Raw genomic sequence first — 25,211 nt, 5'->3', positions numbered from 1 at the left:
AAAACCTTCCATGAATAAATGGCCATTGAGTTTGGAGAATTCGGATGGGGGAAAACGTGCATCTAAAGCAGGGGTGGGGAACCTCAGGCCCGGGGGCCGTATGCGGCCCCCGAGGACATTTTTTGTGGCCCTGGGGAGCTCCGGGGCCCTGCTGCAGAGGCGGGGCGCAGGGTGGCCCTCCCAGAGAGTGTTCCTGGCGCCATGGCTTACAGCGGTGCTACGGCGCCCTTTTTTTTTTTTGGACCTCCTCTCGCCGACTGTCAGCTGTTGAGCAGTGAGAGGGAGAGGAAAGAGGCTGGTGGATCCCGGCGGCAGAGCATGCATGCAGGAGCCAATTGGGCTTCAGGGGGGCCCTTTAGTGGACTCTGGGGAGGAGACGGCATGGAGACTGGGTCCAGTCACGCGGGGCTCTGTGCGCCGCCGTGTGTGGGGGGGGCAGGGGAGGCTGGGGCCCGGTCGTGCGGGGCCAGCGGGTATGTGTGTGGGGGGGCAGGCTTTTCTCTCTTTTCTTCCTCTTTTTCTGTCACTCTTTCTCCTTTCTCTCCCTCTTTCTCCCTCTTTTTCTGCCTCTTTCTTTGTCTCCCTCCGTCCTTTTCTTTGTTTCCCTTCCTCCTTTTCTTTCTTTCTCCCTCTCTCTCCATTTCTTTCTCCCTTTCTCCCTCCCTCCTCCTCTTTCTCTGTTTTCATTCCTCCCTTGCAGATCGACTGTGGGCTGCGCCCCCCTGGCACCTCATTTGCTCGGGTCCACTGCTGGCTGCCCTTCCGCCTGGGAGGGGGAGTGGGGGCACCCTGCAGGCCTTCTCTGTGTGGCCTCCCCTGGGGTTGCCAACCTCCAGGTGGTGGCTGGAGACCTGGCAACCCTAGCCTCTTCCCCCCCACGGGAGATCTACACCTGGTATGGCCCCTGAATGATGTTATAAATGTGCAAATGGCCCTTGGCAGGAAAAAGGTTCCCCACCCCTGATCTAAAGAGTGTCCAATCCAATGCAAAACCTTCCATGAGTAAATGGCCATTGAGTTTGGAGAATTTGGATGGGGGAAAACGTGCATCTAAAGAGTGGCCAATCCAATGCAAAACCTTCCATGAATAAATGGCCATTGAGTTTGGAGAATTTGGATGGGGAAAACGTGCATCTAAAGAGTGGCAAGTCCAATGCAAAACCTTCCATGAATAAATGGCCAGTTGGAGAATTTGGATGGGGGAAAATGTGCATCTAAAGAGTGGCCAATCCAAGGCAAAGAATCCCATGCATAAAAGGCCTATATCTAGGCCTGCCCCCCACCCCCCGCAATCTTCGCTGTTTTACCCCCAACTACTCTCCGCAGCTCAATTCTCAGAACACTCAAAACTCTGCATGGGGGTTTATTTTATTTATTGTTGAGTTTTGAGAATACGGATGGGGGGAAATGTGCATCTAAAGAGTGGTCAATCCAAGGCAAAACCTTCCATGGATAAATGGCAATTGAATTTGGAGAATTTGGATGTGGAAAACATGCATGTAAGGAGTGGCAAAATCCAAGGCAAAACCTCCCATAAATAAGTGGCCATTGAGTTTGGAGAATTTGGATGGGGGAAAACGTGCGTCTAAAGAGTGGCCAATCCAATGCAAAACCTTCCATGGATAAACGGCCTATATCTAGGCCTGCCCCCCCCCCACCACTCCCGGCAGCTCAACAAGCCCCAGGAGGCTGATTGAGCTTAAAGATGGTTTACTGCTCAGTAAGGCTCGCGGGGTGATACCAGGATAGAGTCGGTAAAGCCTCGTCTTTTCCCGCCGGGGCGATGGCCGACAGCGAGGCGGCAACGGCCCCCGCCCGCTCCCTCCCTCCCTCCCGCGTTCACCGCCGCGTGACCTCCATTCGCCCTGGGCCCGCTCGCCTCACGCGGCGCACTCACCACCGCCACCGCCGGCGCCGGCCTGGCCTCCGGCCGCCTCGCGCCGCCGCCCAGGCTCGGCCAACGGCCGCCCAGGCTCTGCCAACGGCCGCCCAGCCGCGCGGCCCGGGCGGCGCAGGAGCAGCAGCAGCGGGGCCGCCACCAGGCCATGGCGGCGGTGGCGGCGGCCGCTCTCCTCCTCAGCCGCGGCTAGCCCCGCCTCGCCGCCGGGAGAGGCTCCGGTGACGTCGGCCCGGAGAAGGAAATCGAGGCCGCGGGCTACGAGCGCGGGAGAGGAGCGCGGCCGCGGGTGCCGCCTCCGCCTCTCGTCGGTAGGCCGAGGAAGTGGGAGGGACGACGGAAGCCAGGCCGCCGCCGGCGAGGGGGGCCGAGGCAGGAAGGCGGCCGGAGCTCCCCGCCCCGCGTTTGCCAGGTGAAAGAGGGCGGCGGGGGTTCCGGTGACGGGACCCGAGGGCGGATGGCGGCTGCTTTTGTGGCGCCGGCAAAGCAGGCAGAAATGCCACCGGTGCAGAAATGCCCCCCCCCCGCTGCTCTTCCATGCTGGACAGAGTGGTGTGTGTGTGTGTGTGAAGTGCCGTCAAGTCGCTTCCGACTCATGGCGACGACTCATGGCCCTCCCAAATGTCCTAACTTTGACAGCCTTGCTCAGGTCTTGCAAACTGAGGGCTGTGTGGCTTCCTTTATTGAGTCCATCCATCTCTTGTTGGGTCTTCCTGACCTAGCTAAAGTTAGTTGTGACTAAGCCCCATTAAAATCACTCCAGTGTTAGTTTTGTGTGTGTGTTAAGTGCCGTCAAGTTGCTTCCAACTCATGGCCACCCTATGAATCAATGTCCTCCAAAACATCCTATCTTTAACAGCCTTGCTAAGGTCTTGCAAATTGAGGCCTGTGGTTTCCTTTATTGAGTCAATCCATCTCTTGCTGGGTCTTCCTCTTTTCCTGCTGCCCTCAGCTTTTCCTAGCATGACTGTCTTTTCCAGTGACTCTTGTCGTCTCATAATGTGACCAAAATACAACAGCCTCAGTTTAGTCATTTTAGCTTCTAGGGTCAGTTCAGGCTTGATTTGATCGATAACCCACTGATTTGTTTTTTTTGGCAGTCCACGGTATCCGTCACCCTCTCCTCCAACACCACATTTCAAAGGAATCTATTTTCTTCCTTGAAGATAATTCACAGTGGGTAGCCGTGTTGGTCTGTCTGCAGAATCTGAAGAAGAGAGCTGTGGCTCACGAAAGCTCCTACCCTACCAGAAAATATTTTTGTTAGTCTTTAAAGCTGGACTGTTGCCCTTTTCTATTTTCTTCCTATCAGCTTTCTTCACTGTCCAGCTTTCACACCCATACATAGTAATAGGGAATACGATGGCATGAATTAATCTAGTCTTCGTGGCCAGGGACACATCCTTACACTTCAAAATATCTTCTAGCTCCTTCATGGCTGCCCTTCCCAGTCTCAATCTCCTTCTGATTTCTTGGCTGCGGTCTCCCTTTTGGTTGATGGTGGAGCCAAGGAATAGAAAGTCTTGAACAATTTCAATTTCCTCATTGTCAGCCTTAAAGTTGTGTAATTCTCCTGTAGTCATTACTTTTTGTTTTCTTGATGTTCAGCTGTAGTCCTGCTTTGGCACTTTCTCTTTTAACTTTCAGCAGTAGAAATGCCACAGGTGCAGAAATGCCACCTGCTGCTCTTCCATGCTGGACAGAGTGTTACCTGTGGGTTTCTGCCAGGTATGCCTAACAATCACGCCAACTGCCACATTTCCTCAGGCACAAAGGCAGAAAGTGACATCTTTTAAGGGAGGGGCTGTGCACGGTAGCAGAGCATCTACTTGGCATGCAGAAGGTTCCAGGTTCAATTCCCCCGGCATCTCCAGTTAAAGGGACTGGGCAAGTGGGTGGTGTGAAAGACCCCTGCCTGAGACCCTGAGGAGCCATGGGGAGGGGCCGTGGCTCGGTAGCAGAGCATCTGCTTGGCACGCAGAAGGTCCCAGGTTCAATCCCCGACATCTCCAGTTTGAGGGACGAGGCAAGTAGGGGATGTGAAAGACCTCAGCTTGAGACCCTGGAGAGCCGCTTCCGGTCTGAGTAGACGATACTGACTTGGATGGACCAAGGGTCTGATTCAGTGTAAGGCAGCTTCATGTGTGTTCATGTGTCAAAGGACTCGGCTTCTGTGGCTAGAAAGAGGTCTATAAAATTATGCATGATAGAGGTCTATAAAACTATGCATGGTTTGGAGAGAGTGGACAGGGAGAACTTTTTCTCCCTCTCCCATAATACTAGAACACGGGGTCCTCTGCTTAAGCTGGAGGGTGAGAGATTCAAAACAGATAAAAGGAAGTATTTTTTCACACAACACATAGTTAAATTGTGGAACTCCCTGCCCCAGGATGTGGTGATGGCTGCCAGCTTGGAAGGCTTTAAGAGGGGAGTGGACATATTCATGGAGGAGAGGGGTATTCATGGCTGTTAGTTAGAATGGATACTAGTCATGCTGCATACCTATTCTCTCTAGTATCAGAGGAGCATGCCTATTATTTTGGGTGCGGTGGAACATAGGCAGGATGGTGCTGCTGCACTCGTCTTGTTAGTGGCTTCCTAGAGGCACCTGGTTGGCCACTGTGTGAACAGACTGCTGGACTTGATGGGCCTTGGTCTGATCCAGCAGGGCCTTTCTTATTTTCTTAAAGCTCAAGAATAGTCACTTTGTTGTTGCAAAATTTGTACTTAACGAAATATGTAATATATAAAACAGACATTAGTCCTGCTTCTGCTTGTCCTAGAGGTAAAATATCAGGTTTGTTGCTTTGCTACATAAGCAGCCCAATCCTAGGCATTTTTGGAAGCAAATACTGTTGAGTTCCGTAGCATTCTCTCCCAGCATTGATGCCCGAAAAGGCAAATTTGAAACGTATACTTCGGCAGGGCTTGTGTGTGGGTGTGTGCAGGTACCCATTATCTCCAGCACCTTTTTGGGATGCTCTCCCAAGCCCTGGTCCTTGTGACTAGCCTGCCCCACTCAGCCAGAGAAAGGGAGAGTAGACCCTCGGAAACAGCCTAGAGGGAAACTGCAGAGGGAGGGGGAAATTGCTGGAAATAGAAACAACCTTATATTTGACTATTAGCCTCCCTTTTTAAAAAAAGCACAGTACTTTGCTAAAAGATACTGTTTAGATTTTGGGGGGAAATCTATTTGGCAGCTAGGTTCCAAATTAAAACATGTAGCACTGTTCTTGGAAAGGATTCTTCAGCTGCATGACAGGGAAAAAAACCCCACTCCACCAGCATGCCCATGCTAAAAACGGCATCACTTGTGGGTTTCTGCCTGGCACAGGTGAAAGTCTGGGCAAGCTGGAGCAAAAAGGAGTCTTGTGGCAGCTAAAAGACTTGTCCAAGCATCAACTCCTATGAGTTGCAGCCTGCTTTAGTGGATGCAAAATGTGATGGAGATCTGATGAAATGGGCTTTAATAGGTCTGTTAATTGAGATTCATTTTTGTTGTTGCCATATCACACTCGTATGGCTAGCCTATTGCAATTTTGTAGGCAAGACAGGAACTTAGCATGCAAAACAGACATGTCTCCGAGAAGCTGCCTAGTGGAGTTTTGATGCCTATTTTTAATAGGGATACTATTTGGCTAGGTATCAAAACTCCAATTCTCTGTTTATCTTAGTAGACTTTCTTTTAGTTATTTAAAAAAATGTGTTAACTTTGTTTCCCATGATGGATTGTTCCTTTATATAATTTTAAAATGTATGCTTTAAAGCCATTTTTAAAATCCTCTTCTTTGTTGATCTAACCCAAGGGTCCCCAACCTTTTGAGCCTGTGGGCATCTTTGGGTGGTGGACACAACCATAAACAGCCTGCTGCAGGAGGTGGAGCCAGCAACAAAATGTCAGGGAGTGAGGTTATGCATAACTCTCATAGTAACGCTTCCATATTTCAGGCAGAAGCGCTGTTTAATCGGCACAGCCAATCAGATCCCCAGTGGCCAATCACAAGCCCTACTGGACAAAAGCCCCACCTGGCCCCACCCACTTTCTAGAAACAGGAAAAGTGTTGGTGGGCACATTGGAGAACCTTGACATAGCCAGTTTCCATACAATAATTTCCAAGGGTGTTTTGAAGAGAGTTTTGTAGCTGGTTTATTAGCATCCAAAATGTATAGATGGGTGAAGCTATCACGGGAAGGCGCCTAGAGTGGAAAGTGAAAGCATTAAAGAATGATTTTGCTGCAAATGGAAGATTCAGAGCTAGAATCCTGATCTGTTGTCTCTTGGTTCCATACAGGCTGGACCCTTGGTTATGAAAAGTTCTAGGACTCATTATGTCCAGGTGTTCTCTCACACCATGGTTCTTTACTTGGCTAATGTTGCTCTGTCTATCAGGATGCTATTTCCTGGACTCTCTAATTGTGGCAAGTAGTTTTAGGCACGTGCATCACTACGTCAATAAGTCAAACCTGGATCAAGACTACTGTGAAAGAAAAAGAAAATTATCTAATTTTGGTGGATGGAGACTCTCCACAGAAAAACTCACAGGTAACTGTTACATGCCAATACATAGTTATGAGTTTAGCCTATAGCTAATGCATAGTACATTGAAACGGAGAAGTGCACATAAAAGGCAACTTACCTGAATATGGCTGAAATCCTAAGCACACTTGCTAGGGATAAGTCCCACTGAATTTAATGGAATTTACATCTGAGTATACATGCTGAGTATATGTGCACCAGCCTATTCAAAGTTATCAATGCCTAAGCCCCATTTAAATGGGCTTAGGTAGGTACGACTGACTTTCCCCATTGATTTCACAGGGATGTAAACATGAGTGACTTTCCCTGAATTGGGGCCCGTAGCCCTGATTTTATTTTGAGCAGCATGAAAGTGCTGGAGAGGTTGATAGTACTTTATCTCTGATCCTGTGTTTCAGTTAGCTTACACTGGAGTAATGGTGTGCTGTAGGTTGGTCCAGTCATGGGATCTGACCGCTGTTCAGCTGAAAATCTGTGGGTTCTACTATTAACATGCATTATTCTGAATTTTGCATCACAACAAGCTGTTGCCTTAAACATTTTCCTTTTACAGATAAGCAGTAGCGGGCTCTGTCACTGTTCAATTTTAGTTGTACCTGATTTTAAAAGCCATAAGAATATCATTCATAGGTCGTTTGTGCTTGGGACTAACTCGGTTGCTCCTTGGAGTTATGCATGAATATTCCGTCCATTAGAAATGACCTCCCGGGTTATCCCGATTCTTCAGTCTTTCCTGAGATCAGCCTGGGTCAAATTGTCCTCCTCTCCATGCATAATCCAAAGCATGGGAGAGTGGAAGTGGGGTGTGTGTGTGTGTGTGTGTGTTTTACAGTAAGCACTACTTGGGTTTCTGTCCTCCCTCACTCTGTTCCTTTAAAAAAGCTCCTTTTTGTGAAATGCTTTTAAACATGGCACTTGGGTTTCCGCGCTTGGGCGGGGGTCATTTTCTCACAGAAAGCACTACAGCCAATTACTTAGCAGCATTTTCAAGGGGCGGAGACTCGCCAGGAGCTGGTGATTGCGCTGGTGCATAACTATTTTTTAGCATTCGCTATAGAAAAGTGTGGGACGAGTGACCGTCGAGCCCCAGGTAAAACTCCCATGCACAAACGACCATAGAATGGCTTAATTAATATAATGTGTTATGCAAAAGGTTTTTCCTTGTTCTCTTTAGCTGCACTTCCCATTGATCCCATTGAAGAGAATTACGTTCGTGAAGTGCAAGACTCCGTTTTTTCAGTTGTCCATCCTACTCCTTTTAAATCCAGAGTTCTCCTTGTAGCTGTTTCAAAGGTTAGATTTGATTTTTCTTTGTTCCTAACTCTTAGCTGTACAGTAGTCCCACTTTCCCTAATAAGCATCTTTTAAAGAATACTGGGTTTATCATCATGGTATCTGCGCAGTCCCGCATGGGTGCTATGCACGTGTGGGCCTGCTGCAGAGAGTTTTTTGAAGCTCAAAAATGTCTAATAGTGCCCTGTCCTCCTCCACCATGCTGTTTTCTTACCTTTTACAGTATAATATAGAGGGGGCAGAGCGCCCTTCCCTCAGTTCTCTCTCTGCCATCCCATAGAGAGGTTCCTCTGTCGAAGCTCTGTTTCAACAACTACCTTTCCTCCTTAGAGCCAAATGTCCAGAATAGGGGTATTATTTGATATGCCGAAGAGAAAAAGGCTCTATTTAAATGAAGTCGGGGGGGGGGGAATATTAGAAAAAGTTGAAAATTTTCGGCTTTTTCGGCTCTAGTTAAAGGGCCCCCTTAAATCTCTTTGAATTTTTAAAGAGCTGCTGAACCCACCATTGCCTGATTCAGTGGAATTTCACAAATGCAGGATGTATGGCCAACTAAGAGCTGTGTGGAACTTCTGAATTGCTCTTTGTCCTTTAATTATTGTACAGGAGGTTCTAGAAGACATTTTAGATCTTGATGTGTCTGTCTCGGACACAGAGGATTTTCTTCAACTTGTCAGCGGTGGGAAAATTGTCTTGGGATCGCTGGCCCATAGGTATGGCGGCCATCAGGTAAATATTGGCTCATATTATTTTAATAATATTTATATGTAACAGGATTTTCTGCTGGAAATGGTGAAGAATTGAAAATTTTTCTAAAGCTAAATTGTAAAAAAATTATTATTTCTAATTCCAATATTAGAAAAGTTAACTAGCTTTCTAACATGGTTCATTACTGGTTTTTTTAAAATTTGTGGTACTGTCTCCTATATTTCTGTTCTTTGCACTGGTCACTCACCTGTTAGAAGTAAGAATAAGAAAATCAGTGTTTTCAACAACAGTGATTTCTATTTAACCCCCCCCCCCCCGATTTCTATTTAAAACCTCTCCCCATTGATTTGGGAGGAGGGAGATGGGCAGGGGAAAGCTGCAATGTGGAAACCCCATTGCCACGATGCTGAATAGCCATCCACAGCAGTAACGAGGAAGCCATACAACATCATCGCCCTGGAGATTTGATAGGATGAAAAGATGGGCTAGGAACATTTGTTAATAATAATATTTATACTTTTGGCCTGCTTTGCACTGGTTTGAGTGATAAGGGGGAAAAAAAGTGCAGTTCTGTTTCTATATGGTAAAGGTCACTGGTTTGGGACATGTTGGGAAATTTAGGTTCTAGTAGGACATCCAGTGAATCATATTCCTAAGAAAGCTAGCAATCATTTTTAAAAGAGCAAGTTTCTAGCTCTTACTGTTCCAGAGAAAAGCTGAAAAGGTCTAGTAAAAGATTCTAAAACTAAAAATATTATTATGGTGATGAAAGTAGGAGGGTTTTTTTACAAGTGTATATATTGTCCCTGGTGTCTCCCCAATCTCCGGCTCCCTTACTGTCTGCCAGTAGTTCATGAGGATTGTTTCTCATGCCCCTTTATTATTGGTTGATGTTACTGTTAGGATCAAGAATATCCATACATTGTGATAGCACTGTCCCCAAACCTTTGATACTTTGCTGAATCAGTTTGTGGTAAACACATCACATTTGTTTTTCCAACAAAGGATCACATTAGACCTCCCCCGCACATACACATTCACCAATTTTAGGAATAATTTTCCAGTTCTATATGTGCTGTAAATAACAGAAGATGATAATTTTTGCATTTTGATTTTTACTTTACTTTTTAGTTTGGTAGCTGGGCAGGTCAGCTGGGTGATGGAAGGGCTCACCTGATCGGAGTTTATACAAACAGGTACTGCATTATTTCCTTTTTAACTGGTCCACTAGTTTTTTAATGAACTATCGCTGTTACAGATATATTAATAAATGATAAAAACGTAAGCCCTTTTCAGGTTTTCCAAGTGGTTCAAATATCTTGTCCTCATCCCTGACTTAAACACAGTACCAGTGACGCAAAGTAACTTAGCCATGGGACTTTGCAGTGTCTTGTTTGAACTGAGCTGCTACCTATGCAAAGCCACTGTAAGGCATGTACTCCTGCTTTGTGCAAGGCACAGCCTGGTTTAAACAGGATGCTGTGTGAGTGCAAAGCCACACATCTGAGTTCAGACAGCCTAATTTTAATCTGGGAATTTACTAATCTGTGGTCTTTTATGCAGGGATGTTTCCTTACAGTCACCCCCACTCACTGCTTCAGGGCTTCCTTTTGAATATGCATGCCTTTTCCAACCATCAGAGGTCGCCTCGCTCTCCCTGTGTGTTTCCCCCGCATTTTCTAGGTTCTGGTTAAAACAACATCTGGAAAACACGGACAAAACGCAAGGGGAAAGCAAGGCGACCTCTGAAGGTCAGAAAAGTCGTGCGTAATCAAAAGGAAGCCCCAAAGCAGTCAGCGGGGGTGACCGGAGGGAAATGTCCTTGCATAAAAGGCCCGTGATTAAAATCCCCTATGGTGGGTATACAGTGGTTTATCTCTGTATGGGAGTCTGGAAGTGCAGAGTGGATCTGAGGTTCGGAAACAGGGGTTTGACTAAGGTTAATGTGAACTAGACACTCGCAGCTCACTCTCCTAGTTGCTGGGCTGTGATGGTGGTGGGAAGTCCTGTCAAGTCACGGCCAACTTATGGAAACCCCATAGGGTTTTCAAGGCAAGAGGTGTTCAGAGGTGGTTTGCCATCACCTGCCTCTGCATCATGCCCCTGGTATTTTTTGGAGGTCTCCCATCCAAATACTTGCCAGGGTCGAGGCTGAGAGTGTGTATCTGGCCCAAGGTCACTCAGCAAGTTTCCATGGCAGAGTGGGGATTTTAACCTGGCTGTACCAGTTATCAAAATGACTAATGACTAACTACTGTTTTTTGTTGGGTTTTTTGCAGGTTTGGTGACAATTGGGAGCTACAGCTGAAAGGCTCAGGAAGGACACCATACTCCAGGTTTGTTGTATCTCTTGCATTGTATTCAGGGGCCACACCTGATGTCTCTTATTTATTCATTCAAAACATCTATACCTTGCCTTGTCTCTGCAAACTCAAGGTGTCTAACAAACAGCAAATGCTGCCAGGTCACAAACATCATGAGGGTTCAGCAAGGTTAAAACCAGTATGCAATTAATTAACAATTAAAAACCAAGGCACACACACAGTCTGGGATTGATTCCCATTGCACAACAGAATCTTTAATTTGAATAACCCCCACAGCAGAGATTATTAGCATTTCTTCCTCCCTCTTTTTTTTTTTTTTGCCTGCCACAATAAGCATGTGGCTCATTTGCTTGAGTCATCTGGTGAATGTTGTCAAATTTTGTAACATATACTAATATAAATATGAATGGCTTTTTCAGAGCAGTAGATAAATTAATGGATGATAACGAAAGTAGTTAGGAATGGGTGTACCTCTGAAGTAAATATGGAAGTAAACCATATTGTAGTTAGCAGTTGCTGGATTATAAATCCTAGGATACCATTCTGTTAGAGGTAGCAAAAAGAGGACACTTTCACCCACACTGTCACTTCTGAGGGATCACAGCATTGTGTGTGTCTTTTTTTTTTCCCAGGGCCTTCCAGGTCAACATACATATTCTTACAACAGAATTACCCATCAACCCAGTTTGTATTCTTTGTCTAATTTTGTTAAGGAGGACAAAATGTATTCCTTGTTTTCTTTTCCATAGAAATGGGGATGGAAGAGCTGTGCTTCGTTCCTCTGTACGAGAATTTTTGGGCAGCGAGGCCATGCACTATCTTGGAATTCCTACAAGCAGAGCAGCTAGGTATTTTCTGAACATGCATTTTCGTTTTACAGAAATTGATCTAACTCGTGCTGGTCAAGTAGCACAAATGCAGAGATTTGGGGGGAGCATTTGCAGGGGATCTTCAGGAGGTAAAAGTGAGGTACTCTATCTTTCCTACACCTGCCTCATAATAATGTTTCCTAAGCAAGAACAGAGTTTGGGAACATGAATTTGCAGAAGCAGCATGTAATTCTATCTGCAAACACAAGGGAAACGTCATGGAGCCACGGATAGTTGACAGAAGTAGAGTTGGTTTTTATATGCTGACTTTCTTCACCACTTAAGGAAGAATCAAACTGGCTTACAATCACCTTCCCTTCCCCCCCCCCACAACAGACACCCTGTGAAGTAGGTGGGGCTGAGAGAGTATGACTAGCCCAAGGTCACCCAGCAGGCTTCATGTGTAGGAGTGGGGAAACAAATCTGGTTCACCAGATTAGCCTCTGCCACTCATGTGGAGGAGTGGGGAATCAAACCCGGTTCTCCAGATCAGACTCCACCTCTCCAGATCACTGCTCTTAACCACTATACCACACTGGCAGAAGAGATGCAAGTTCCTTCTAGTAATGTGGGTTGATTGGATCTGAAAGCCAGGTGCCAAGTGTTGTCTTAATTGATTGTCTTTGTCTGCCCCAGATCTGTCAGCCAGTTTTTTCCTTAGAGATTTAATATCTTTAAAGTATGTTTTCCTGCCCCTCTTTTTTACACTGTTAGTTCTGAAACAAAGTTAAGATCAATATAAGGTGAACCCTTTTTGAATTTAAATCTGGGAACAAGAGGGAGGGAAAAGTCCAAGCCTTGCCTCCCTCACGCATGTACGCACGCTGCATTTGATGGTCTAATAGGGAGATAAATATGCTGTCTAGTAACAGCCCGCATCAGTATTGCAACCATTCTTTCCCCCTGTATTTCTGTTTTGAGACTAACCATGAGACCAAAGTGCATTTTGCACCTGGGAAAATTCATTATGCCTATTATTCAGTCCTTGGGAATGTATAATGATGGTTGTACGTTTTGCAGAGCACCTGGTGTACAGGGTGCAATTGGTAGATATAATTTCTAACGGAACAACACACTTTTGCCAGGCAGTATGGTGAACACAGTATTGGTTAGCAATTAGAATATATATATTTTAACCTATCTGTAAAAGAGTGGCAGACAGCAGCTGTGCTATCCTTCCAAGACACTGCTCGTTAACACCTACAGTGTGTGTCTGGGAGATCTTGTTGCTGTTGAAATGTCCCTTTCTGTAGAACACCTGAAATGCAATGGAAGATGCCTTTTGTGTGCTGAAGGGGGGAAAGCCCTTTCTCCTTGGTTGTGCGGTTCTTTGGTGTCCACCAAATGTCTGTGGAACGCTCCCAAGGATTTGTCTGAAAGCATTTTCTTTGCTGTACAATGGTCTCGGCAAATGATCCATCTGGAGACCTGCTTTAATTGTGTTGGCAAAAGGGGTCTCCAGCTCAGTGATTGATGGGGAAAGTACAAAGCTTGTCTGGGTTGCAACCTTCTAGCCGGGCTGGGCTCCTCTGGGGTTGCCGCTGTGGCACGTTGTACAGCTCAAAGACAGTACTCACCATTTAGCTTTTGCATTAGGTCTGCAGATTTCAAGTGATTTCTTGGCTTCTGTGTTTTGGCATGCTGTTTTAAAGCTTTTGTCATATTGAAAGGTGGTGTGTGTATATGTGCACAGAGGCTGTACTCTAGAAAGCTTTCCAGACTTCTTTTCATAAATATTTAAGTCAAAGAACCCAGCTGATTGCTAAATTGTTGCCAATGGGAAGCCGCTGTATCTCGACGGTTACAGGTCATTGACAAAGTTCTTGCTGAGTCTTGGCAAGAAGAACGGGAAAGAGCATGTAATTTATTCAAGAATGCCCTGTGGACGGACCCACTCCATTAGGTTTATGTGCTTGTGTTCCCAACAGGAAACTCCAGTCATGGAGCAGCGCCAGAAGAGAAAAATATTTTGCATTTGGCACTTCTAGGCCCAACCAGGGTTTCTGGAACAGAGTACAGGAAGTTAGGGCCAAAGTAGACATGATGGCATCATCGTGTTTCCATGGGGACACCACCACCATTTTAGAGCCTAAAATGGGCGATTTAAAAATCCTGATTGGGCCCACGACAGGACGAGGCTGTCTTATTTTCCCCCTCCCCCCTGCACCTTTTCAAATGCAGAAATGGCTGGGGCGGGGATTCCTGGTGTCTTCCAGATGTTAGTGTTGCATATGGGTTTGTTGCTTTATGTAGGTTGGATCCAGACTACATTTCTCCTTACACGAGGCACCTCTGTCAGCGGGACAGAACGCTCCTGCCTTCTCCTTTCACTGTACCCTCATTGATCTCCCCAAAATGCTGCCCCTTAGGAACATCACAAAAGGCAAATCAGGAGTCAGTAGCAGGAAGAGGGAACTGGTGGAAATTATTCCAGCCCTTCTGTTAGCAGAAAAGGTAGTGTGGATCCAACCCAATATTTTGTACTTTAATGTCTGGCTTATGAGAGCTACTCATAAAATGGCAATGATGAGGATCTTATATCGCTCTTCCTCTTTTTGTCTGTTGATATTTGCAGTTGCCCCTGATGAAAGCATTTGTTGAAACTTATTGGGCAATTAAATTGCACTGACATTAATACCTTTTTGGTTATTTTGGCTATGCCATCTCTTTCATTTGAAAGGGCTTCAGAAAGGACTCCCAATGGCTTTGAACTGTGTCTATGTACAACCTATTTGCTTGGAGTTTTCTTCTTGTGATCCTCTACATAGGATTGTGGCAGGCTGCTGCTGCCTGGTATGTGTGAACCAGTCCTTAGTCAATTAGGGCTTTGGAGCTTTAATGTGCAGAATGAAGATCATGTAATTTGGGTTAGTGAATCCACTGATCACCCTTTAACATCCTTTGGATGCATGCTAGTGGTTTAAGTGGGCATTCTAATCTTTCTTAGTAGGCACAAAACTAATTTATTAACATGGTATGCAAAGATATGCCAGAAACGTTTCATTGTGATTTTAAACAATCCCCCCTCCCATGGAAGATCTCTGATTCCCCCCCACCATGGGATTCCTGGGAGTCCCTCATGCCCCAGGAATAGCATTTCAGGGGGTATTTTGGTCCCCTGCAGGAGGGAGGAATCGGTGAAAATTGCCCCTCCGTTGTCATGGAAATTTAGGTGGGAACCAACACATTATTTTGTATTCAGACTTCAACATATTTCAGACTTTGTATTCAAACTTAGAAATGTGCAGACACATAGAAAAATACATTTGAGGTGTTCCCTGGTTTCATATACGTTGAGGGGAAATGTGGTGCCTGTTAAAAGGAAAGCAAAATACTGGAAAGAGTCCTGACTTTCCCCTACCTTGTTATGAATTCCAGTGGAGTAGCCATATGAGAGTCTTGTGGCTTTACTGAAGCATAAGCATTCAGGGGCTAGAGCTGGCTGATCATGGATCTGCTCAAGTGGGATCCAGCCCATGAAAGCATTCTGTCCTTTTATGCATGCGAGTGTTGTGTCCCACTGTCTCAGTGGCTGGAAAGAGTGCTAAGTCTTTTTATGGGACTGCTAAAAATGATAGCCGCGATATTAAATCATCGGTTGCCGCAGTGTCACATTTTGACAAGGCTTTTCTTTGCAAACGTGCTTGGTAAGCTTTCCATGAACAAGGACACAACAGGCATCTGGCTGAGTTCCTGGCAAAGCCATGCTGTGTGCTGCTGTGCAGTTTGTTGTGGTGAAGTGACTTAATGGCTCGTAGTTTCCCCATTTCTCTTCACTACGTGACAAAAAGAGAGCTCTTTCAGAACAAAGGAAAAGCTGTTGTTGCATTAGGCCAAGCATCTCAAGTCTAGCTGCTTGTGTCTGCCCAAGTGTGTTGACCCTTCTTTATTTGGGTATTTCTGTGCTGCTTTGTCTGCCCAGAGGGATCCAGAGTGGCTTAGAGAAATGTCTAAAACATTCAACAACAGCACACATCATGGAGTATCTTTCGTAGACACCCTGGGAGAAGGGCCAAGAGCCCTTTGGCTTGTGCCCTTTGGCTTGTACCTCTGGTGCGCCCAGGCTTAAGTATCTGCAAAGAGAGGGGGAAAACAAGAGTCAGCCCAGATGGTATTCAACCTAGCAGGCTGTCCCCAACTTTCTCCCCATGTACTTGTGCATAGAATAGAATCATAGAAACATAGAGTTGAAAGGGATCTCCAAGGTCATCTAGTCCAACCCCCTGCACAATGCAGGAAATTCACAACTACCTCCCCCCCACAATTCCAGTGACCCCATACTCCATGTCCAGATGACGGCAAAAAACCCTCCAGGATCCCTGGCCAATCTGGCCTGGAGGAAAATTACTTCCTGACCCCAAAGTGGCAATTGTCATTTTCCTGGGCATGTAAGAAAGGCCCACAAGAGCCCAGCGCTGACACAACTCTTCCTGCCCTCCCTCTCATGATCTGCTTAAGTTCCCATGGGAGGAGTTGCTATCTTGGTATTTTGCCTTAAGTTTCTCTGTGCAGCAATGTGGTTCTCTTTCCTTTGTGGTTGTGACGCGGTATGAAGGAATATTGTTGAGAATAAAAAGTACATGTTACAGGCAGATGTTTGTAACAGAACTTCAATGTTTCTATTAGAGCAAAGTAACTTTGAGAAGAGAGAAAAAGTGGCAGAATTATTTTTCCACTGTGATGCCCCCCTTAACTCCACCCCCCCACCCTGGGCTCCACATATGCACTTACCCTCCCAAATTAAGCACCATCTACTGTTTGTCTGTTGAAATTTTTCCACTGTTGTGTTGTTTTGTTTGTTTTTACATAGAAAAATCAGCCACTCCACATGGTTGCATATAAGGTGTACCAGTAGTTCTGCTCTGAAATGGTTGGGATAAGTGTTCTGTCAGTGTGGGAAAGAGGGGACTGATCTGTCTGTATTTTCATATTTCTCTTTTTCCCTTTCAAAAATGAAGTATGAATCTGCTTCCTAGCGGGCAACCCTGAAACAGCTGTAACCTGCTTCATTCTAATTGCTCAATTCCTTTTTTCTGTTACAGTCTAGTTGTTAGCGATGATGTTGTATGGAGAGATCCGTTCTACAATGGGGATGTTAAGAAAGAAAGAGGTAACAACTGCATTTCAAATGGTTGTTCTATAAAACTGTGGTTGTCCTGTTTAATGGTTTTTTAAACAAACCCATTCTGCTTTTATTTGTTTATTTTATGTGCTGCTTTGCTTCCATCATGCAGGGATGCAAGATGGCATAATGGGTGTCCTGCCAGGACTTGACCATATCCATGCCTTCTTAGCTTCAACAAAGTAGAAAAATAGCAGTTGGGGTAACATTTTATTAGCAGCAACCTGGTCTAGTCATATGCCGTACTTTATTTTTTATGTTTCCAAGAAGCAAAATAAATTCAGGAGCATCTCACTGTGCATTGTTGACATCACTGGAGTGAGTTGGTGTGCTACCAAGAACCCCCTTCCTAGACATGTACTGTTGGCCTCGACTCCATCTCATAAGAGCATAAGAAAAGCCATGCTGGATCAGACCAAGGCCCATCCAGCAGTCTGTTCACATAGTGGCCAACCAGGTGCCTCTAGGAAGCCCACCAACAAGACAACTGCAGCAGCATTATCCTGCCAGTGTTACACAACAACTCCTCTGATACTGGAGAGAATAGGTATCCATCCATGCATCATGACTAGTATCCATTTGGACTAGTAGCCATGAACAGCCCTATCCTCCATGAACGTGAGAGGGACATCTCAGCTAAACTTGCACCTTGGTAACCATTTTAGGAGGTAGCAGTGCCTCTCTTTGGAGACAGGTCATGGCAGTCTACAACCATCTCATTATTCCTACGCCTAAGTGCCTTTCAATTCCTATACCCCGATATTTCCCTAAACAAATCTAAACCTTGTTTTGGAAAAGATCTGGTTGTTTTGTGGTTACTGGTAGCCTAATTGAGGCACTTTGAGCTTGTTCCCCACTATGAAGGTAAAGATTCCTAATTCACATGTTCTGCTCCCCCTAATTGGCTTCTATGTTAGTTTTCTAAGCTAGTCACACTGCAGAAGCAGGAAGAGGTTTCGTCCTGACATTGAGCTTAATTTCCTCCAAACTGGTCGTGTTTCTGGGCAAGTGATCTGAACTCAAGTTAGAGAACCCACATGTGTCTAAGGATACACATCAAAGGGAGCACATGTGGTAGTAAGTGCTAATGGTTATAATAAGACCTCCTATCTCTGCCAGCATCTTGTATAAATAAAAGTATCCAACCCTGCCTCCTTGATGAACAAGGGATTGCTTCAGTTGCATTGTAACAAATAGTGCATTTTGATTCCAGTCGTGGCCGTAGAGGTCTATCAAATTTGGGTGGGCTCCATTTACTTAAGAGGTGGGCTGACATTATTTCTTCATGTGAACCTCTGTGTTGGACCTTCACAAAGCTTCAGATTGTGGCCACCTAACAACAATAATACCTGGCCAGAGTTTGCAAGACTTTTTCTGTAAGGCCAAACTAGAAAAGACGACATCTGAGTCACTTCTAATTCAGATGTCAGCTTCAAGGACATGAGATTCAGACTCACGTTACTCACTGGGATGTAAGAGTTTATTTGTGAAGAGGAGAACATAATTGTGTACCATTTCGCTTGTAACTCATTACCCAATAGCTGGCGGTGGTTGGCAACAACACTCTTCGTCGTCTTATTGGGACCAGGTTGCTTCTAATAAAAAAGGTGTTACACAACTTAATTTTCTGTAAATTAAAACCTACAGTCTTTGTTATTTCCAGCTGAGAAAGCCAGTGAGAGAGCTTCAGCTTTTGACCGTAAAAAAAGCACCCTCTGGTGTTTGCTTTTTTGGAAACAAAACACACAAGGGCTGAGTTTGGTACATTTTCTCTGCTTCTGGGAGGTCAACCCTTTCTTTATTGTGTGAGACTAATCAGAGTTTGAATCCTAGGACTGAGTGCAATTTGTAGGCATACCTTGTGGTACAAGCTTTTCATTACAACAAAATCTTTTCCATTCACATTTTTTTGGGTGAAATGTTGTGACCCGCTTATTTGTATTTCACATATTTTGACTATTTTGTTTCCTGGCTTATATGTTTTCTATTGTTCTCTTAAATGTACCACCCTAGGAAATCTTTTGTGTGGGGAATGTAGGGATGCAAAGGCGGAAAGCTAAATATCTAAATGTACAAACATATCTACAAGCATATGAAGCTGCCGTATAGCCAGATCATTTATCAGTCTAGTCCAGTACTGTCTACTCTGGCTGGCAGTAGCTCTGCAGGGTCTCTTGCAAAGAAAGGTCTTTTCCAGTTCATGCTCCAAGAGATCCTTGAAGTAGAGATGCTAAGGAAAGTGCATGCAAAGCATGTGCTGTTCCACTGAGCCGTGGCTCCTTCTGAAGCTGTCTAATACAGAGTCGAGACATTGGTCGATCTAGCTCAGGATTGTCTACTCCAGGAGTCCCCAACCTTTTTGAGCCTGTGGGAACTTTTGGAATTCTGACACAGTATGGTGGGCACAGCCACAAAACAGCTGCAGCAGCTTACCTTAAGTCTCAAAGTTAAGATCCTTGTGCTGTGGTACCAGCTGCTGCCAAAGCAACGTTAAAAAAAAAAAATCTACACAGTCAGTCATAACTTCCATGGTTCAGCAAAAGCCTAGCTGGGCAAAAGCCCCACCTGGCCCTGCCCACTTTCTAAAAACACTTGGTGGGCACAATGGAGCCCACAGGCACTACATTGGGGATCCTAGGTCTACTTTGACTAGTAGCAGTTGTCCATGATGTCAACATCTGCTCCCTCAGATCCTTGAACTGGAGATGCAAGAGATTGAATCTGGAAACTTTTGCATGCCATCTTGCCATTTCCCAACTGAGCTATGGCTCTTCCCCTAGCTCACTTGCCTTGTGCATTCCAATTTTAATTTTAATTTATTTATTTTATACTTATATTTATAGCTCTCCCTTCCCCTGCATTGCAGGGCTCAGGGTGGGTAACAACAATTTAAAATACACTAAATAAATACGTAGATTAAAATTAAATTAAAGCAGTACAATGGATGGTGCTAAAAAAGCAGCAGTGTGCCTGGTGCATAATGTGGGAGGCCCCCCCACAGGTCCAGGCCAGCTGATAGATTTGCAGTATACCACCGCTGCCCTCAACTGTATGCCTATATGTGATCTTCAGTCACAGAATAATGAAATATAGATATATTTATGTTTCAGGTGCAATCGTTCTGCGTGTTGCCAAATCATGGTTTCGAATAGGATCATTAGAAATTTTAACCTATTCTGGAGAACTACGTTTATTAAGGTTAGAATCAAGTCTTTGTTCTATCATTTCTCCTACATGATAACAGCATAACCATGCTTGATTCCCTGCTCCTCTCTAATCTGGTGAACCGGGTTTGTTTCCCCACTCCTACACATGAAGACTGCTGGGTGATCTTGGGCCAGTCACAGTGCTCTATGAACTCAGCTCCACCTACCTCACAAGGTGTCTGTAGTGTGTGTGTGGGGGGGGAAGGCGATTGTAAGCTGCTTTGAAATTCCTTTAAAAAGGTAGACAAAAGCGGGATATCAAAACCAACTCTTCTTCTTTTTAGACATCTAGGCAATCAGGTGTAGGATAGATTTTTCAGTGCTTCAGAGTAGTAGTTTAAGGGCGCATCACTAGCAGGACATGATTTTTGAAAACAGTGGAGTAGCTGTAGAGCTGTTATTTTTCTCACACTGGAAGGGACATTAAACATTTATTGCAAGAAATGTATGTGACAGGTGTATTTCCTGCAAAAAAGCCTATTAAGTATACTTGATAATTTATTTGCCAGAGGTCATATTTATACCAAGTATTTGCATGATTGGTTCTACAGATGTAGGGAGGTTCTGGATTTCAGTGCATTATACTTATAAAATATTAACATCATAACATATTTTCCCTGGGAGCAAAAACAATTACGAAGTGGATGCAAATCACAAACACTGGCTGTGAAATTCTAAAAATAACTAGAAATAAAATCCCTCATGCTTTAAAGCTTAAACCACGTTCTTGAATTATAAAGGACTACCACAAATTCTGGTACAAACCCTGAAGTCACTGACAGTGTCCATGTCTGTGACAAGATACAAAGGCTTTTTTTCTTTGAAGAAACATGTCAAAATGTTAGATCCCCCATGTTGTATCTCAGTCTGCTTTTGAAACACCCCTCTGTTTCAAATGCTCTTTGCCACGAAACTGTTCACAAAACACATGTCCAGCGCATCCTCTGGCATATGGAATTGGTCGAGCGGATCTTTGGTAAGGATCCAGTGGTGTTTTGTGCAGCTGTAAATGGGCCCTTACATTGATAGGCAAATATAGAAGACTGGAAACATGTTACATTTTCAAGAACCAGCATCACATTTTCAGATGGCGGCCCTGTGCAAGAACTGGAAAGATGTCAAAATGTTGGATGCCAGTGCATTAGATGCCAGTGTATTTTTAGTCCCCAGGACAATCAGGCAACTGTGAGTTTTCCCACCCTGCAATTATATACATAAAAAGCAAGTGAATATTTTGTTCCTTTTCACTGAAAGGCTCTGAAATCACTCATGTGGTCCATCCCAATAACGTACAATGCACTGTTTGAACAACCAAATTGATTTATGGATTTAGAATTTGGCTGTGAACTCATCGCTTCTTGGTCAAGGAGTACATTTCCTGCAATTCAATTTAGTTTTCTAAGGAAGGCATCTGAAAGGAGATCTTTCCGGCTGTCAGACATAATCTTAGAACCAAATAATCTCTTTAGTATTTTGAAGCTGACTTTGATTAAATACATCTTTAATTTTTGATTCAGGATACTGTTAGACCTTGTCATAGATGAACACTTTCCATCAATAAGCGTGAATGACTCAAATAAATACCTGGTAAGTTATAAGACTACGGATGAACGCCCTTGCCAACAAATCCAGCATTTATTTAGTTTAAGCATTTACATACCACTTTTCTTTAAATCAAAAGGGTTTATAAATGTTGAGATGATCACTGAGGATAATCGGTAAAACATAAGATAAAACTGTAACAATAAAATTCTACCAGTACAATGCAATATTATATCAACCGTTTTAGCCTAAAGGAGACACTTCTCACCATAGTGCATAAAAGTCTTGCACCTGTCATGAAAACATACAAAAGAGCTGCCTCTTCTAACTTCCTTTTGGAGGCATCTGAACCTCAGTTGGCAGATGGTTTCACACCGGGAGATGCAGTCATGCATGTTCATGTACAGGAAAGCAGCAAGTAGATTAAGATATTGCTGTGAGCATCAACTTCTTCCACCTGCTTGTTCTACCCCCCCTCCATCCTCTTCCAGTTAAAAAGGCAACTTGATGTGGTACATGTAATCTAGTTTACCAGCGCTGCTGTTTAATATGTATTTAGCAGCAACGTAGAAAAATAAACAAATAGACACAGTCAATCTGTGAGGCTTGCTGCATAAAGTCAGAATTCAGCTTTACGGATTGTTGTTGTAAGATGTGTGTTTGACTGTTTTGTCCTGGAAGTTTTTGCAAAAGGAACATCAAGTTAAAACTGTGTTTGATTGCAGGCATTTTTCTCCAGAATAGTATCTGAAACAGCAGACCTGATTGTCTTATGGATGTCAGTAGGCTTTGCTCATGGTGAGATGATTTTCTAAAAATCTTGTTTTAGGGGGGTGGTTTTGGCATGAAAGGTGTAAAATATTTGGATTTTTGTAAAGCTCAGAGTGACTGGCATAAAGGCTGACGCCTACCAGGCTAGCTCCACAATACCAAACATAATTAATTTAAAGGTCATAAAGGCCATGGGTACCCCAGACTTATGAAGATCTGCGCGAATAAATAAAATAAGCTAATTATGATGAATGAAAGTACAATGAAAAAAACCAGTACCTGTTTCTGTCAAGATAAGAAAAATATATATTTTATAGCAGATAAACTGTATAACCTGTGCTATTCATTCAGGGCAGAAGTAGACATGACAACCTATATGGGGCCGCTACTGAAAAGGACATTCCTGTATTGATTCCTCCCTCTCATTAAGTGCTTTATTATATGCAGGGACTTGTATTGTGATGTCTTGGTGTTGGGTATTTTTCTGTTTCAGGCAGCAAAATATATCATGGGAGAAAACTGTGGCTTTGAGTCCAGGCTCCATGACAATAATCGCCATCCTCATCTAGCCGTGTCCCCTTAACCCTGGAAGCTTGGCAAAGTGTGCATGTGAAGGATGGGTTTGCAGTGTAGATTACCCTGCTCCATTGCAAGAGCATGCAGCAGTCCATCCAGGAATGGAAGGAAATTCTGCTGCGGGCATGAATGTAGGCCACACCCCCAGGAAGATAGGTGCTGGACAGGTGCTCACCTGTCCCCCTGTCTCCCCATCCAAGTCTGTTCATGGTCTCCGTGGCAGATTCTAGATTTTATCAGAAATAAAATCTCATATGCCTAGCTGGGAGAAGCTGAGCTTGATTTCCATTAAGTCACTCCAGGAGAAACTTAACTGATATTTCTGCATATGTCCCATTTCTGCCAATTCAGCATTTTCTTGTATATAACACTGTGTTGTTTTGGCAATGTTATTTCCTTTTAGGTGTCTATAATACAGATAATTTTAGTCTCTTGTCCGTAACCATAGATTATGGTCCATTTGGATTCATGGACTCCTATGATCCGGGTAAGTATAGCCTAGGATAATTGTGCTAGGCGACCACAAAAGTTTTGCAGCTTACAAGTCTTGGTTTCTGTCAGGAAAGGGTGGGGACAGGCAGGGCCCTTTCCAGGGCTGTTTTGGCCTTGGAGGGAGGACTCGTCGGGCCAGGCCCAGCAGCATTCACCATGCAGCCTGCTACCACGTGGCTTGCATGATTCACCCAGGCTTGTCTGCATGCTACTGTTCCATGGCAGCCACCCCACAAAAGCCAGTCTGGTGTAGTGGTTAGTGTTAGACATACCCGTAACATGTGTCCTACATATGAGAGCCAGCGTGGTATAGTGATGAAGAGTGGTGGACTCTGATCTGGACATCTGGGTTTGATTCCTTTCTCCTCCACATGAGCGGCGGACTCTAATCTGGCGAACCAGGTTTGTTTCCCCACTCCTCCTCATGAAACCGGCTGGGTGACCTTGGGCTAGTCACTGTTTTCTCCAAACTCTCTCAGCTCCACCTACCTCACAAGGTGTCTGTTGTGGGGGGAAGGCGATTGCAAGCCACTTTGAGACTCCTTAAAGGTAGAGAAAAAGCCGAGCATAAAAACCAATTCTTCTTCTTTGCTCTTGGCTGCTTACATCTCCAACACTTACCTGAATCTGATAAACCCAGTCAAACATTTTAAAATCTCTTTGTTTTGGTTTCCCATACAGAATGTGTATGCAAGTATCAACTGTTTTACCAGGTTGATACTTGCATACACATTGTGTATGGGAACTTCAGATATCAGTGTCTGGCTTTCCTTATAAACACTTCTACCTACTGTCCCTGAGTCCCTTTCGGCCTCCTCCGCTAGAAACATCATAAATAATTTGTTGAGCAAGAAGCCTGTAAAAAGCTTTTTGCTGACCAGCATCTTTACATATTTTGTAATCATCTTTCTGATTGACTGGATAGCTTTTGGTCTTACTGGGAATCCTCGCTGTTAGGTTCAAATAGTCTTGCCATTCAAACGTTATCATGTTTTGTCATTGTTTATTGATTGACTGACTAGTTCTCTCATACTTGTAATCTGCCTTGAGTCCCAGTGACAAAGGTGGACTATAAATGAAAATAAATAAAAATAATAAAATGTTAGCTTGAGGAGACAAATCCTCTTTAGCCACAAGATTAGTTTTAGGGAATAGTTCTTTTATATGTGTCTTCCTGCAAATTCTGCTTTGATCAGTTCGTGATCGAGGGAAGTTTGTTTGGTTGTTTGCAACAGTAGCTTCTGCCAGGACAGCGAGAATAATCTCTCTCTAGCAAAGAGGAGACTCAGCTAAAGTAATCTTTGATAGACAATAGACCTCGTATGCCTCCTGTAAGCTCTTTTGGACAGGACTTTAAGATCAGATCTAATCTGAACATGTGACAAAGGGATAACAGTCTAGAGTCGTACTCCTACATTTGCCAGCGTTTATTCTGTCTGTCTCTGTTTTATCCAAGAGACCAACGGGAATACATCGACTAAGAGAATAGGCGTATCTAAGAGCGCTTGAGAAACCATCACAGGAATGATCGTACCTCCAAGAGGGCTGGAGCTAACCATATCTTAAGGCTTTATTCTGATTGTTGGCCCTCCACACTAAATGGTTGGCCACTGTGTGAGATAGGACGCTGGATTAGATGGACAACTGGTCTGATCCAGCAGGGCTCTTCTTATGATTGTTACACATTCTTGACAAGCACTTCCACGTTTCCTCTATAACTACTTTTTATGCACATTCTCTTTCACTAAGACTCGGCAGAATGGGGGGAAACGGGTATATTTTTCCAGTGCATACTCTGTGGATGGGAGATGGAGTATACAAAATGAGTGGACATCAGGATTCACTCTTCACATGAGGAAGTTAGCTAGATCAGC

General features: G+C 44.4%; 1 protein-coding gene across 1 annotated transcript in view; it reads left to right on the top strand.

Annotated features, from left to right (window-relative positions):
- Positions 1-6,226: 6,226 nt before the first annotated feature.
- LOC130484206 (protein adenylyltransferase SelO-like) overlaps positions 6,227-25,211 on the top strand; it is a 35,569-nt gene continuing 16,584 nt past the window's right edge. Inside the window, exons 1-11 of the mRNA XM_056857107.1 lie at positions 6,227-6,440; positions 7,609-7,727; positions 8,334-8,456; positions 9,567-9,631; positions 10,715-10,771; positions 11,509-11,607; positions 16,671-16,738; positions 19,861-19,948; positions 21,474-21,543; positions 22,224-22,296; positions 23,249-23,332. Coding sequence (XP_056713085.1) covers positions 6,227-6,440; positions 7,609-7,727; positions 8,334-8,456; positions 9,567-9,631; positions 10,715-10,771; positions 11,509-11,607; positions 16,671-16,738; positions 19,861-19,948; positions 21,474-21,543; positions 22,224-22,296; positions 23,249-23,332 — 1,060 coding nt within the window. The remainder of the gene's footprint in view (positions 6,441-7,608; positions 7,728-8,333; positions 8,457-9,566; positions 9,632-10,714; positions 10,772-11,508; positions 11,608-16,670; positions 16,739-19,860; positions 19,949-21,473; positions 21,544-22,223; positions 22,297-23,248; positions 23,333-25,211) is intronic.

The sequence above is a fragment of the Euleptes europaea genome, chromosome 11, assembly GCF_029931775.1.
Source record: "Euleptes europaea isolate rEulEur1 chromosome 11, rEulEur1.hap1, whole genome shotgun sequence".
Taxonomy (NCBI): domain Eukaryota; kingdom Metazoa; phylum Chordata; class Lepidosauria; order Squamata; family Sphaerodactylidae; genus Euleptes; species Euleptes europaea.
Note: the sequence above shows the minus strand (reverse complement) of the source record. Positions and strands in the feature narration are given on the sequence as shown.